General features: G+C 45.8%; 1 protein-coding gene across 9 annotated transcripts in view; it reads right to left on the bottom strand.

Moving 5' to 3' along the window:
• Positions 1-6,274: 6,274 nt before the first annotated feature.
• CNOT10 (CCR4-NOT transcription complex subunit 10) overlaps positions 6,275-16,406 on the bottom strand; it is a 94,529-nt gene continuing 84,397 nt past the window's right edge. For all 9 annotated transcript variants that reach the window (XM_038002961.2, XM_038002962.2, XM_038002963.2 and 6 more), the window contains 4 exons: positions 15,903-15,938; positions 15,585-15,712; positions 10,084-10,159; positions 6,275-6,693 (listed from right to left, as the gene is read on the bottom strand). In XM_038002961.2, the coding sequence (XP_037858889.1) occupies positions 6,539-6,693; positions 10,084-10,159; positions 15,585-15,712; positions 15,903-15,938 (395 nt within the window). In that variant the 3' untranslated portion in view covers positions 6,275-6,538. The remainder of the gene's footprint in view (positions 6,694-10,083; positions 10,160-15,584; positions 15,713-15,902; positions 15,939-16,406) is intronic.

The following is a 16,406-nucleotide window of genomic DNA, read 5'->3' as shown; positions in this document are numbered from 1 at the left end:
AAAAAAACAAAAAAAAACAGGATGAGAACACAGGATGCCACTAGGTGTTGAGCAACTACTATGAACCGGACACCAGGTGTATCAAAAGTGAAGGACTGGGGGCAGTGGCCTGCACTTGTAGTCCCAGCTACTAGGGAGACTGAGGTGGAAGGATCATTTGAACCCAAGACTTTGAGGCCAGCCTGGACAACAGAGTGAGACTCCGTCTCAGGAAAAAAAGTGAAGGAGGTGGTAATTTACCTCAAGGAGTTCCCCTCCATTCCCCACTGTCCAGTCCCAGTGCTACTGTCACATAATGCCAATGGTTCAGGAAAGTCTTTGCTTTGATATCACTTTTACATGATACAGTGAAAATTATGGCGTTCCCTTTCAAACATTTGGGAGTTCAAGGCACATTCAGCAATAGTACAATGGCCGCACCCTTAAACATCACTCTAATCCTATGAATTAGTATCCCCATTTTACAAATGAAGAAACTCAGGCACAAAGAAGCAAAGCAACTTGTTTCATATCAAATTTGTTCCAGTGAGAGAACCAAGATTTGAAGCTAAACAGTCTGGCTAGAGGGTCCATGATGTCATCAGTCACTTTTCTCCAGGTGGCTTCCAAGAACAGGAAGGAATGAGAGAGACTCAGAGGTGGCACTGAGATGAAAGAAGTACACAGGGAGACTGGGCTGAGCAGACCCTTTCGGTAACAAGAGGGGTAAGTGAACTCACCTAACTCACCCGCTAGGCACACTTTGCATTCATCATCTCATTTTAATCCTCACACTAGGCCCTGGAGAAAAGCGTTTTAGAAACTGGTCAAAAAACCTCAAGAGAGATGAAGTCATTTGCTCAAAGTCACTTAGATTGAGTAAGGGCAGAGCTGTCAGAAAACTAGTCAGAAAAGGGACAATGAGAGGTGATACGAAAGAGGCGGCAGAGGGTGGATAGTATCCACATGCAGGCAGATAGCAGTGCATCGGATAAGGCCATGCAGGGTTGCCAGCCTATGTTCCAGTCAAGGGCATGGCTTTAACAGAGCTCTGAAGGAGGCCAAATTATGGGTTAAGGGCCAGAGGGCACAAGAGAAGACGAAAGCTGTTCTGAGGGTTCATGCCACGTGGTTTTGGAGACACTTGCAACAACATCCTCCTGGGTCCATGAAGAAAGTCATGAGGTAGATTTTGTCCCATATTGTAGATGATGCTGCTGAATGAGTGGTAGAGCTTGAATTGAGCTAATGGCTCTCAGAATTCAAAACCCCAGCAAAGGCCAGGCACAATGGCTCATGTCTGTAATCCTGGCACTTTGGGAGGCTGAGGCAGGTGGATCGCTTGAGCTCAGGAGTCTGAGATCAGCCTGGGCAACTTGGTGAAAACCTGCTTCTACAAAAAATACAAAACTTAGTTGGGCACGGTGGCTCTTGCCTGTAGTCCCAGCTACTCAGGAAGCTGAGGTGGGAGGATCACTTAGAGCCCAGGAAGTCCAGGCTGCAGTGAGCCTTGATGGAGCCACTGCACCATTTGCCTGGGTAACAAAGCAAGACCATATAACAACAACAACAACAACAACAACAAAACCCAAAAACCTAAAACGCAAACACCAGCAAGTTAGTTGCCATATTTTGAGACTGATGCCTATGGTTCTCATACTTGTTAAATTCCAGAAAACCATACACCATAGAAGAAATTGTATGTACTAGGGAAGATACAAAGGCGGAAGAAACTGGAAACAGCCAGGAAAAACTCTAAAAAGTTACATTTAAGGCTTTTTTTTTTTTTTTGAGATGGAGTCTTGCTCTGTCGCCCAGGCTGGAGTGCAGTGGTGCGATCTCAGCTCACTGCTAGCTCCGCCTCCCGGGTTCACGCTATTCTCCTGCCTCAGCCTCCCGAGTAGCTGGGACTACAGGCACCCGCCACCATGCCCGGCTAATTTTTTGTATTTTTAGTAGAGACGGGGTTTCACCGCGTTAGCCAGCATGGTCTTGATCTCTTGACCTCGTGATTCGCCCGCCTCAGCCTCCGAGAGTGCTGGGATCCACCGCGCCTGGCCTTCTTTTTTTTTTTTTTTTGAGACAAGTCTTGCCCTGTTGCCCAGGCCGGAGTGTAGTAGCATGATCCTGGCTCACTGGAACCTACACCTACCAGGTTCAAGTGATTCTCCTGTCTCAGCCTCCCAAGTAGCTGGGATTACAGGCACCCACCACCACGCCCATTTACTTTTTATATTTTAGTAGAGACGGGGATTTTGCCACGTTAGCCAGGATGGTCTTGAACTCCTGACCTCAAATGATCCACCCGCCTCGGCCTCCCAAAGTGCTGGGATTATAGGCGTAAACCACCAAACCTGGCCAAAAGCCTTTTTGTACAGATAAGGTTGTTACTGGAAAGGATCTAGATTCCAAGAGAATTGAGAAAGACTTCAGTGTAAGTCTGTAAAGTGAAAGCAAGTTTATTAAGAAAGTAAAGGAATAAAGAATGGCTACTACACAGCAACCCTCGGGGCTGCTGGTTGCCCATTTTTATAGTTCTTTCTTGATGATGTGCTAAACAAAGGGTGGATTATTCATGCTTCCCCTTTTTAGACCATATAACTTCACAATGTTGCCATGGCATTTGTAAACTGTCATGGTGCTGGTGGGAGCGTAGCAGTAAGGATGTCACTCTCATCGCCATCTTGGTTTTGGTGGGTCTTAGCTGGCTTCTTTACTGCAACCTGTGTTATCAGCAAGGTCTTTATGACCTCCTATCTCATCCTGTGACTTAGAATGCCTTAACCACCTGGGAATGCAGCCCAGTAGCTTTCAGCCTTATTTTACCCAGCTCCCATTTAAGATGGAGTTGCTGTGGTGGTTCACACCCTTCTGACAGGGCTACCTCAGTTAGCAGAGGTGGCTTTAACAAATTGTGGCACAAAAAATAGGTGAGAAGCCTTCCTGGCTATGGGAACCAGTATGAGTCCAGACACAGAGGTGACGAGCTTAGATTTAATTTGCTGGGCTCTGCTGACAGTAGGCTGTAGAAGGAAAAGCTGAGCTGCTGGAACATTAATCTGAAAACACTGAATTGGCCTCCCTTAGGATGTGCAGGGCTGTGCCAGCAACTGCAGCAGACACGGTAATGACGTCTTTGCCAGGCTTCCCTGCAGCTTAGGATGGCTCCATGACATGATGTGACCAAAAGAGATGTTAAGCTGAAGGCTGCTGGGGGTTTCTAAGAAAGTTTTGTTCCAGATAGTCTCCCATCAAGATTAGCTAGTTTTTGCCCTATTTTTCTTGCCTTCAATGCTGATGTGATACTAGAACATCTCGTGACTATGGAAACAAATGCCCAAATGCTGAGGACACTGGCATGGAAAAACAGAGCTGAGTCCTGGATGGCATCACGGGACACTAGAACCCAGGCCAGCAGCTGCCTTCGTATCCCCTTCTTAAGTGAGAGAAAAAGAATCTTTGTTTAAATCACGGATCTATTTTTTGCTAGTTGAAGCCAAATGTAGTCTTATTTAACATGGGACCTGCCCTAGCCTTACTAGGTATGTCCTGCTTTCCCATAAACAAACAGCATGCAGAGAAAGTTCTAATTTCTTGATTTCTCTAAAGATGTGTTTTTTTGAAGTACAATTATAGGGCTTTTCACACTTCATACTACCAAGACTATGTGAGTTCCTAGCAATTTATGAAGTCTGTGGACTCACTCTCCAGAAAATCCCCAGGCTAAGCAATTCTGCTCATTTGAGTGAGTCTCACAGTACTGCTGTTGGTCTGGAGTATGGGAAATCAGAGACGGCAGACTTAAACCAATAACAGTGCAGATTATGGGTCCTATGGGCCTACTTGGAAGGGGCTTCGAGAGGCCCAAGGAAGCTAGGCTACCTCTGCTTTCTATGTCCACCTGTAAAGATCTACTCTGTGTAAAACACAACTGCAATGTGGCACTTGATCAATGGAGCCCCTAAATACATCCATCCCTGTTTAAGAAAAGAAGGATATTCTCCCCTTCTTTGAGTCTGTTGGTAATGCCTATCTCAATCACAAATACTCGGTTCTAGTATATATCATTACCTGAGTTCTGTTTCTTATCAGCAACAGAATAATTCAGATACGCTAGGCTCAGTGGCTCACGCCTGTAATCCCAGCACTTTGGGAGGCTGAGGCGGGCAGACCACCTGAGGTTGGGAGTTCGAGAACAGCCTGACCAACATGGAGAAACCCCCGTCTCTACTAAAAATACAAAATTAGCCAGGCATGGTGGCGCATGCCTGTAATCCCAGCTACTCTGGAGGCTGAGGCAGAAGAATCACTTGAATCTGGGAGGCAGAGGTTGCCGTGAGCCGAGATTGCACCATTGCACTCCAGCCTGGGCAACAAGAGCAAAACTCCATCTCAAAAAAAAAAAAAAAAAAGGCCAGGTGCAGTGGCTCACGCCTGTAATCCCAGCACTTTGGGAGGCTGAAGTGGGTGGATCACGAGGTCAGGAGTTCCAGACCAGCCTGACCAACATGGTGAAACCCAGTCTCCACTAAAAATACAAAAATTAGCCAGGCATGGTGGCAGACACCTGAAATCCCAGCCACTCAGGAGGCTGAGGCAGGAGAATCACTTGAACCCGGGAGGCAGAGGCTGCAGTGAGCCAAGATCAGCCACTGCATTCCAGCGTGGGAGACAGAGTGAGACTCCGTCTAAAAAAAAAAAAGAAAAAAAAGAAAAGAGTAATTCAGATAAAGTTTCAGATAAATCAGTGCTTCTCCACACACTTGTCTCTCTAGTTCTGAAACTGAGATAACATGTAGATTCAGCTAGTGCGTCTCTGAACTAGGGAAGTGAAGGGTTGTGACGTTAAGGGATACTCCTAAATGGCAAGCTTTGATGAATCTACCAAACACCATCTTAACTAGGGGGATACCCAATTTATTAAAGGAAATCTACCTTGTCTTTTTTTGTTTGTTTGGTTGAGATAGGGTCTCACTCTGTCAATCAGGCTGGAGTGCAGTGGTGCCAACATAGCTCACTGCAGCCTTGAATTCCTAGGCTCAAACAATCCTCCCACCTCAGCCTCCAGAATAGCTAGGACTACTGGCATGGGCCACAATGTCTGGCTTTTAAAAATGTTTTAGAGGGCCGGGTGCGGTGGCTCACGCCTGTAATCCCAACACTTTGGGAGGCCGAGGTGTGCGTATCACAAGGTAAGGAGATGGAGACCACAGTGAAATCCCGTCTCTACTAAAAATACAAAAAAATAGCCAGGCGTGGTGGTGGGCCCTTATAGTCCCAGCTACTCAGAAGGCTGAAGCAGGAGAATGGCATGAACCCAGGAGGCGGAGCTTGTAGTGAGCCGAGATTGAGCCACTGCACTCCAGCCTGGGTGACAGAGCAAGACTCCATCTCAAAAAAAAAAAAAAAAAATTAAAGTTTTAGAGACAGAGTCTTGCTATGTTGCCCAGGCTGGTCTTGAACTCCTCAAGCGATCCTCCTGCCTTGGTCTCCCAAAACACTGGGATTATAGATGTGAGCCACTGTACCCACTTGTACTGTTCTTTTCCCCCTACTTAATGTTAGTATATATCCATCCTATTGGCAAGTTTTTCAATGTCAATCCCACAACACACAACTGTCTATTGGGAAGAAGCTATTAAATTCTTATTTGCATTTGCAAAAGGGTTAGTAATGAACCTTGAACTGCCTGCTAATAGACTCCAGAACCTAGGAGAGTGAACAAGGCCAGTACACTGAACCCTGTTGTATTTGCACTTTTTAAGCAAATGATTCCTAACAGATCAGTTGTGTCTTTTTTTGAGACTGTCTTGTTCTGTTGCCCAGGCTGGTGTGCAATGGTGTAATCTCAGCTCACTGCAACCTCCACCTCCCAGGTTCAAGTGATTTTCCTGCCTCAGCCTCCTGAGTAGCTGGGACTACAGGCATGTGCCACCACGCCTGGCTAATTTTTGTATTTTTAGTAGAGATGGGGTTTCACCATGTTGGCCAGGCTGGTCTCGAACTCCTGACCTCAAGTGATCTGCCCACCTCAGCCTCCCAAAGTGCTGGGATTATAGGGATGAGCCACTGTGCCTGGCCCAGTTGTGTCTTCTTAACCAAATTTCTCAGCACATTTTCTCGTCTTTTCAGTCATCACTAGACATAAAACACATCAACTCTCTTTCCCTCCCCTTTACTCCCAGGTCAGCTTCTGAATTGGCTATTTATCTACTGTTGATATTCTTCTTTGTCAATTTTTAAACATTAACACAAAACCTCAGATGCTAAAATAATCTAAGAGTCAAGAAAAGACTTCTGATAAAATTATGTTTTAATTGCCTATGGCATATATTACATAATATCTCAAAATTAATAGTCTGGCTGAAATTAAGAAAAACAGCTGATGATGACTTAGTAAATCCTTAATTTTAAGTAAGCTTTTGGCAAAAAGTCAGGGGTAGAACCGTCTCAAAATTAACAGCCTTCACCATCTTTTATTCATTCTGCTGTGATACAAGTAAAATGGCCAGTAAATACTCCCCTGGGTCTCAGGTAACAGTTTTCCAAAAGCGAAGTATCACTTTCTCTGCACAGTGGTGAAAGCCGGCATTTGGATGGGCTGGATCGGGTGGACAGGCTGAAACACTGGCTTCTTTCTCACTTCAGAGTGTGTTTTCACTGCAGGGAGCAGCTGATTCCTTTTGATGATCTGTAAGGCCAGCTGAGTATTACCTATAAAAACACTTCCCGTTAAAAAAGCACGCAACAATACTACCACACACAAAGCAAGCCATGAGAATCCTGCTAGGAAGGTAAAAGATGATCTAGAAGAGCCGTCATCTGCAGCCTTGGCTGTACACTGGAATCCCATAAAGCCTCCATCTTATTCCCAGAAATTCCAATTTAAGTGATGTAGGGCATGGCCCGGGCAATGGAATTTTTTTTTTTTTTTTTTTTTTTGAGACGTTGTCTCCCTCTGTCGCCCAGGCTGGAGTGCAGGGGCACCATTTCGGTTCACTGCAACCTCCGCCTCCCGGGTTCACACCATTCTCCTGCCTCAGCCTCCTGAGTAGCTGGGACTGCAGGCGACTGCCACCTCGCCCAGCTAATTTTTTGTATTTTTAGTAGAGACGGGGTTTCACCATGTTAGCCAGGATGGTCTCGATCTCCTGATCTCGTGATCTGCCCGCCTTGAACTCCCAAAGTGCTGGGATTACAGGCGTGAGCCACCGCGCCCAGCTGGGCAATGGAATTTTTAAAAGTTTCCCAGTGATTCTAAGGTACAGCCCAGATAGAGAACTTGTTATAGGTGGGCTGTATAAAAGAAACGATCAGCTCGGAGGGTTGGTTCACGTCTGTAACCCTAGCACTTTGGGAGGCCGAGGTGGGCAGATCGCCTGGGCTCAGGAGTTTGAGACCAGCTTGGGTAACATGGTGAAACCCCATCTCTAGAAAAAATACAAAAATTAGCTGGGCGTGGTGGTGTATGTCTGTAGTCCCAGCTACATGGGGGGCTGAGGCAGGAGGCTGCTTGAAACTGGGAGGTCAAGGCTACAGTGAGCTGAGATCACGCCACTACATTCCAGCCTGGGTGACAAAGTGAGACCCTGTCTCAAAACAAACAAAAAACAATGAAACAATCTAGGGCAATGCACTAACCCTAATCACATCTTTAAAGAGGCTAAGTCCGGCTGGGTGCCAGGCACTTAAGACCCCTTCTTCAGCTATTAAAAAAAGGGGAGCCTTGTAAGAGTTCCCATGGTCAACAAGGAGTTATGCCTTTGAACACTGGGTTTTCTTTGAGACAGAGTCTTGTGCTGTGGCCCAGGCTGGAGTGCAGTGGGGTGATTATGGCTCACTGCAACCTCCATCTCCCAGGTTCAAGCAATTCTCCTGCCTCAGCCTCCAGAGTAGCTGGGATTACAGGCATGAGCTACTGTGCCCAGCCTTTTTTTATTTTTTATTTTTTAAAAGAGACAGGGTCTCACTATGTTGCCCAGGCTGGAGTGCAGTGACTGTTCACAGGAGCAATACTGCACACTATAGCCTTGAACTCTTGGCCTTAAGTAATCCTCCTGCCTCAGCCTCCAGAGTAGCTAGGACTCCACGCCTGGCTGTGACTTCATTTCTGTCCCCTTTTTTTGTTTTTTGAGACGGAGTCTCGCTCTGTTGTCCAGGCTGGAGTGCAGTGGCACGATCTCCCTCTGCCTCCAGGATTCAAGCAATTCTCCTGCCTTAGCTTCCTGAGTAGCTGGAACTACAACTGCGTGCCAACACACCCAGCTAATTTTGTGTATTTTTAGTAGAGACAGGGTTTCACCATGTTAGCCAGGATGGTCTCGATCTCCTGACCTCGTGATCCGCCCGCCTCGGCCTCCCAAAGTGTTGGGATTACAGGCGTGAGTGAGCCACTGCACCCGGCCTATTTCTGTCCCTTCTAATCTCTCTCATTCATGTCTCTTTTCTACTTCATGCTATCTCATATCTAGAGCCGACAGCCTTTCTTCTAGTGAGATACATCTTGCAGATCGTATATGCCCTAGAGGCATGACCTGAATTTATGTTTGAATAAATAATTCTCAGCAAGAACTGGCTTACTGTAAAACTCGTTAATATATGTGTTCAAAATACTATGGTGTACAACTCAAAGCAACTACATTCTAACTCATGTTCTCAATTAGTCATTTAGCTGCCTATGAGAAAGGTTAATAGGGATTAATTATAATTAAGTGTCAGAAGTTATGATTCTGTATTTTCTCAGATAAAAGGAGATAAGCTTAACTTGTAAGGAGTATTTGTAGGATACCAAAAACTAACTATATCTATCAATCAATCTATCTATCTAGATATAGATATTTATTATTATTACTATTTGAGACAGGGTCTCACTCTGTCGCCCAGACTGGAGTGCAGTGGTGTGTCTTGGCTCACCGCAACCTCCCACCTCCCAGGCTCAAGCGATTCTCCTGCTTTAGCCTCCTGAATACCTGGGATTACACGCCTGGCTAATTTTTGTATTTTTAGTAGAGATGGGGTTTCTCCATGTTGGCTAGGCCAGTTTCAAACTCCTGACCTCAAATGATCCACCTGCGTCGGCCTCCCAATGCTGGGATTACAGGTGTGAACCACTGCACCTGGCCTATTATTATTTTTTTAGACAAGGTCTCATTCCGGCATGATCTCAGCTCACTGCAGCCTCAACCTCCAGGGCTCAAGTGATCCTCCTATCTCAGCCTTCTGAGTAGCTGGAACTACAGGTGCACACCACCACACCCAGCTAATTTTTGTATTTTTTGTAGAGATGGGGTTTTGCCATGTTGCCCAGGTTGGTCTTAAACTCCTGGACTCTGGTGATCAGCCCACCTCAGCCTCCCAAAGTGCTGGTATTATAGGCATGCACCACTGCGCCCAGCTCCTAACTATATTTTTATGTAGAAGAATTTGATGGGTCATCTGCTCTGGCTCACTCCTGTAATCCCAGGATTAATCTACTAAAAATACAAAAATTAACCAGGCATGGTGGCGGGCACCTGTAATCCCAGCTACTCGAGAGGCTGAGTCAGGAGAATCTCTTGAACCTTGAACCTGGGAGGCGGAGGCTGCAGTGAGCTAAGATAGTGCCACTGCACTCTAGCCTGGGTGACAGAGCATGACTCCATCTCAAAAACAAAAACAAAAACAAAAACAAAAACACAGATTTTGATGGGTCATATCTTCAAGGAAGGCAAAGTTTTGAATCTGAAGAGAAAAAAACAGACATTAAAAATCTCAGCCTTGGCTGGGCATGGTGGCTTATGCTTATCATCCCAGCTACTAGGGAGGGTAAGATGGGAGGATTGCTTGAGCCCATGAGTTCGAAAGCAGCCTGGGCAACAAAGCGAGACCACATCTCTACAAAAAATTTAAAAAAATTAGTTGGGCTCAGTGGTGTGCACCTGTAGTCCCAATTACCTGGGAGGCTGAGGTGGGAAGGCTGCTTGAGCCCAGGAATTTGGAGGCTGCAGTAAGCTCTGATGGTACCACTGCACTCCAGCCTGGGCAACACAGTGAGACCCTGTCCCCCAACCAAAAAATTTCGGGCTCGTTGAAGGGATACAGTCCTAAACAGAGAGAATTACTCACCATTCTGTAGCTCAAGGTAGACTGCCAGCAAGATAGCCTCAGGGGGCACCTCTTTAGGATGGATCATTGAAGCCGCCTTTGCTCAAAACAGAAAGATGCCCATGAAAAACCAACAGCTTAAGATACACACTCCAAGTACATCTGCCAACCAACAAGGTAGCAAATTTATTCAAGCTCATTCCCTCGTGACTTCCTAGGGACTACCTGTTGTTTTGCTGTGATGAGCCTCAGCTCCTTTTGTCTTAAAACCTACCAATTAAGCTAGACATGTAATATTCTGGGTTTTGAGATGGGTGACTGGACACCCTGATACTACAATCAACCATGCAAGTCTGCTGGTGGCTTTCACAACAGACACATACAGTTGCATTTACATAAAAATCTGCAGGCCCATTTGTTTTCCTAAGTAACACCTCAATATTATAAACTGTAAGTTGTCAATGTCAGGAATAACAATTCAAACGTAAATAGTAATACAGAAAAAATGTACCACATAGCATGTTTGGTGTCCCCATTCTTAAGGACTGAAACACAGTATAATTTAGTCCAACAAAATAATTTACTAGTTTAGGCACCATGCTGCCCTTAGATCTGAGTAAGAGTCGCAGCATCGGCCAGCAGTTTCTCTCTGATCCAGTCCTGAGAAAAGAAGCCTGAACTGCTCTGGACAAAAGTGCTGAAATTACAGGTTTATTTCTTCAGTCTGGGCCTCTTTGGGTTATAGCCAAAATATTCCTCACCTTATTATCAACTTGTATTTCCCCATCTAGTTTTAGTTGCTCATTGCTTCCAGACAGCTCTGCCTCTTCTCTTAATCTAATCAGATAATGGACTTCTACAAATACTTACTGACCAGAGGTAGGTATGGAGATAAGTCAGGGACTTCCCCTGATAATAAACAACCATGCAAATAACTAACAATAATCCAAACAAAGTTATATAAATACCAGGGAGAAAGGCAGAGAATGTGCTGTGAATATGGAAAGAAAAGAAGTTTCTTTCAAATAGAGCTTTGGGGTAATGGAGGCCTGCTTTAGTCCTTGCAGGGTAGATAACTCATAGGCAGAAAATGGGGAGAAATGGTACTGAAGGTCTAAGTAGAAACTTGAATGTGGGAGATGTTGGGGAGAACCAGAAACGTGTACTAGGTTGGTTTCTGGCAGCATCAGGAGAAATCCCAGACTAGCGGGGCATCTTGCCCAGAGCACGTGCTTCTAAGAAGTTCCTCATGAATGAGGTGGGGGAGCTTTTATTCCTCTCGCCACATCACTGAGGTATAATAACTCTTTTCAGAAAATGAAATTTTATACATCTAAGCCTAGCTTTCTAGGTAAGCTGTATAGGCAAGATTGTCTTTACACCATTTTGTGGATTTTTCTTTGAGACGGAGTTTTGCTCTTGTTGCCCAGGCTGGACTGCAACTGCACGGTCTTGGCTCATTGCAACCTCTGCCTCCTGGGTTCAAGCGATTCTCCTGCCTCAGTCTCCTGAGTAGCTGGGATTACAGGCTCCTGCCACCACGCCCGGCTAATTTTTTGTATTTTTAGTAGAGATGGGGTTTCACCATGTTGTCCAGGCTGGTCTTGAACTCCTCACCTCAGATGATCCACCCGCCTTGGCCTCCCAAAGTGCTGGGATTACAGACATGAGCCACTGTGCCAGGCCCATTTTGTGGATACTAAAATCTCTATTTTCCATCCAAGTGGCTAGTAACACATTTTATTTACTGTTTTCTGCAACGACTAGTCTGAAGCTTTTTTTAAAATACAAGAATTCAAGACAACATCTTTATGATATTTAATGGCATTTTGCTTACTAGCTGTTCAGAATGGTTAGCAGTGGGCAGGCAACCTTGGAAACATCTACTCGGAGCCCTTTCCAACTCTTCACATTACTGTTCTTCCCTCCCAGGCAGGGTGGGCCTCCCAATTAACAAAGTTCCAGCCATTGGATTAACCTAAAAACCAAGGGACCAAAACAAGACCCCCTTCAGACCCCGAACCAGGCCTGACCCCATCTGTCTCTCCCAGCGTGGCAGCAGCCATGGCCACCTGCTGTATGAGAACCTGAGCTGGACTGTACACACTGTAACTTTAGATCAAAAGCTCTGTTTGCTGCAGTGATTGGGGTCTGGGGGCACTTTGAGAGGAGCTGTTAAACATCCTAGCCTTGCTACTGAGAAGAGTGAAACATTGTAACTCTTACTGGTTTAACTCATACACTCAATGCCTAGATAGTATCAAACATGTAACCCTGGACAGTCTGTGACTTAACTTGTCTGATTTGGGATCAGAAATGCTGACCAGATGCCACTAAGTTGACTAAATAGAATTTGTAGTTACTTTCCACATGGTAAAGCATCATCACTTCTAGGCACAACAAGGTTGCTTACATAAGCAGGAACCTATGTGAAAGTCACATAGGCTTTTTTTTTTTTTTTTTTTTTTTTGAGACGGAGTTTCGCTCTTGTTGCCCAGGATGGAGTGCAATGGCACGATCTCGGCTCACTGCAACCTCCGCCTCCTGGGTTCAAGCAATTCCCCTGCCTCAGCCTCCCAAGTAGCTGAGCTTACAAGCATGCGCCACCATGCCCAGCTAATTTTTGCATTTTTAGTAGAGACAGGGTTCCTCCATGTTGGTCAGGCTGGTCTCAAACTCCCGACCTCAGGTGATCTGCCCGCCTCAGCCTCCTAAAGTGCTGGGATTACAGGCGTGAGCCACCGTGTCCGGCTGAAAGCTACCCTATCTCCCGAGAAGAGGTTTAATTTCAACTTGAGTTGCTGTGGCAAGCATGTGGGGATGTGGGCCTTCTCATGTGCTGCTGTGCTGCTGGAGAATGTACCATTTGATACAAACTTTCTATATCAGAAGTCTTAAAATCCTGCATACCCTCTGACTATGCAATTCCGTTTTTAGGAAGGTGTCTCCTAACTGCAAAGGTCTACAAACAAGGGCAAGGTTGTAGCATGTCTGCTTATTTGCAGTCTTATTCCCATGGTTTAGCTCAGAAGTAAGTACTCAACAGATATTTGCTGGATGAATGTCCTTTTGAGGAATTATTTCTAATTTTGTGAGATTCCTCTGGGGCTGCCAATGGTGATACCCAGCCCCTACGACAGGTATGGTTCCATGGCCATGATTGGTCCAGGGATTGGCCGGTGACCTAAAGAGATCCAATCAAAATCTTCCTTGAAGCTTCATGATGCACCATTTCAGCGGTAGAATTCAGAGGTTTAATTTTAGTTATGTATTGCTGGCAGCTTTCTTTTTTTTCTTTTTTTTTTTTGAGACGGAGTCTCGCTCTGTCGCCCAGGCTGGAGTGCAGTGGCACAATCTTGGCTCACTGCAAGCTCTGCCTCCCAGGTTCACGCCATTCTCCTGCCTCAGTCTCCCAGGTTGCTGGGACTACAGGTGTCTGCCACCACGCCCAGCTAATTTTTTGTATTTTTAGTAGAGACAGGGTTTCACCGTGTTAGCCAGGATGGTCTCGATCTCCTGACTTCAGGATCTGCCCGCGTTGGCCTCCCAAAGTGCAGGGATTACAGGCATGAGCCACCATGCCCGGCCTTGCCAGCAGTTTTCTTTAGTATGTATGGAGTTTCTCTAGTATTGGCTTTCTGAAAGGTGGATTTATAATTCACTTTTTTTTTTTTTTTTTTGAGACAGAGTCACACTCTGTTGCCCAGGCCGGAGTGCAGTGGCACAATCTTGGCTCACTGCAAGCTCTGCCTCCTGGGTTCACGCTATTCTTCTGCCTCAGCCTCCCGCGTAGCTGGGACTACAGGCACATGCCACCACGCCTGGCTAATTTTTTTGTATTGTTAGTAGAGATGGGGTTTCACCGTATTAGCCAGGATGGTCTCGATCTCCTGACCTCATGATCTGCCCGCCTTGGCCTCCCGAAGTGTTGGGATTACAGGTGTGAGCCACCGCGCCCAGTCTATAATTCACTTTTTGAAAAAAAGATTTACACAATTCAAAATTTAAAAGCATAAGAGTATACACTGAAAAGTCTCCCGTTCTACTGCTCCAGCCATGTAGTATTCATCCTGCCACCCCTACAACTAATATTCACAGTTTCTTGGTGTGTCCTTTCAGAGATCTTTTATGCATGTATACAGGGTTGTATAGAAACTGTTTCACACCTTGCTGTTTTCATTTAGTATGTCTTGGACATCTTTCAATTTAGTACCCAGAGTTTATAGCTGCATTGTCTTCAACTGTACAGATGCACTATTATTTATATAAGTGATCTTTTAGACAGTTTTCCATCTTTTGGAATTTTAATAATTAAAACTGTCAAGTTACTCCTTCGTCTTTTTTTTTTTTTTTTTTTTTTTGGGACAGGGTCTCTCTCCAGTTGCCCCGGCTGGAATGCTGGCACGATCTTGGCTCATTGCAGCCTTGATGTCCCAGGCACAGGTGATCCTCCTACCTCTGTCTCCTAAGTATCTGGGACTACAGGAATGCACCACCATGCCTGGCTAATTTTTGGTATTTTTAGTAGAGCTATGGTCTCATTATGTTGCCCAGGCTGGTCTCAAACTGCTGGACTCAAGTGATCTGCCTGTCTCAGCCTCCCAGAGTGTGGGTGAGCCACTGTGCCTGGCCCCAAGTTGCTTTTTATTCTGCTGATTTGAAATTTAAACATTCTTTTTTTTTTTTTTTTTTTTTTGAGACGGAGTCTTGCTCTGTCGCCCGGGCTGGAGTGCAGTGGCCGGATCTCAGCTCACTGCAAGCTCCGCCTCCCGGGTTTACGCCATTCTCCTGCCTCAGCCTCCCGAGTAGTGGGGACTACAGGCGCCCGCCACCTCGCCCGGCTAGTTTTTTGTGTTTTTAGTAGAGACGGGGTTTCACCGTGTTCGCCAGGATGGTCTCGATCTCCTGACCTCGTGATCCGCCCGTCTCGGCCTCCCAAAGTGCTGGGATTACAGGCTTGAGCCACCGCGCCCGGCTAAACATTCTTTTCTTTTTTTTTTGAGAGAGAGAGTCTCGCTCTGTTGCCCAGGCTGGAGTGCAGTGGCGCGATCTTAGCTCACTGCAACTTCCGCCTCCCGGATTCAAATGATTCTCCTGCCTCAGCTTCCTTACTAATTGGGACTACAGGCGCGTGTCACCAACCTGGCTAATTTTTGTATTTTTGGTAGAGATGGGGTTTTACCATATTGGCCAGGCTGGTCTCAAACTCCTGACCTCATGATTTGCCCGCCTCGGCCTCCCAAAATGCTGGGAGGCATGAGCCACCGTGCCCGGCCAAAAAAAAAAAAAAAAAAAAAAATTAAGGAAAATCATCAAGAAAAACTCTTCACTAAGTGTCTAGGTTAATTTACAATGCTGATCAGTTGTTTATGTTGCAAGAATATTTTTATATCTGGGAAAGTGATATTCCAATGTTTAACAAACTGACCAGATGCCTCAAACAAAATAACAAAAAAAATATATAAACCTCAAACTTGTGTTGGCTGCTTTACAAGGTTCAGTTCCTCCCAGTCTGGACTCACCTGGTGGAGACACTTTCGGGCTTTGTCATATTCGCTCCTCAGGCAGTAAGCGCTGCCAAGGTTGAACAGCATCACAGTCCTGGCAGAGTTGACGGAACTGGGGTAGCACTGAGGGGCCCGCTTCCCAGCTGAGGAAAAAAAGTGTAGACACTGGTGAAGAGGCTGTGCAAACAACAAAGGAGCAACCCCACCTACTGCCTTGAGGAGTCACTCAGCACAGCAGTATTCCTCAGGCAGAAAAACGAACATAGAAGATTTAGAGTCTAATTTTTGGAATGCAGGCCAGGCTACTTAAGTATCACAAAACTTCTTACTTACAGGATTCCATTGCTTCATTTTCACCTTTGTCTGATCCTACAAAAACATGAAAATAAATCTGAGGGGCAGAACAACAGAGCATATTTTCTTTTTTTTTTTCCTCAGGCTCAGAAGGCAGAGGCAGAGGGCATATTTTCTTTCCTTTTCTTTTTTTTTTTTTGAGACGCAGCCTCGCTTTGTTGCCCAGACTGGAGTGCGGTGGCGCGATATCGGCTCACTGCAACCTCCGCCTCCTGGGTTCAAGCGATTCTCCTGCCTCAGCCTCCTGAATAGCTAGGATTACAGGCATGTGCCACCACGCCTGGCTAATTTTTGTATTTTTAGTGGAGATGGGGTTTCACCATGTTGGTCAGGCTGGTTTGTTTTTTTTTTGTTTTTTTTTTGGAGATGGAGTTTTGCTGTTGTTGCCGCCCCAGGCCGGAGTGCAATGGTGCGACTCACTGCAACCTCTGCCTCTTGAGTTCAAGTGATTCTCTGGCCTCAGCCTCCTGAGTAGCTGGGATT

This window comes from Chlorocebus sabaeus, chromosome 15, assembly GCF_047675955.1.
Source record: "Chlorocebus sabaeus isolate Y175 chromosome 15, mChlSab1.0.hap1, whole genome shotgun sequence".
Lineage (NCBI taxonomy): Eukaryota > Metazoa > Chordata > Mammalia > Primates > Cercopithecidae > Chlorocebus > Chlorocebus sabaeus.
Note: the sequence above shows the minus strand (reverse complement) of the source record. Positions and strands in the feature narration are given on the sequence as shown.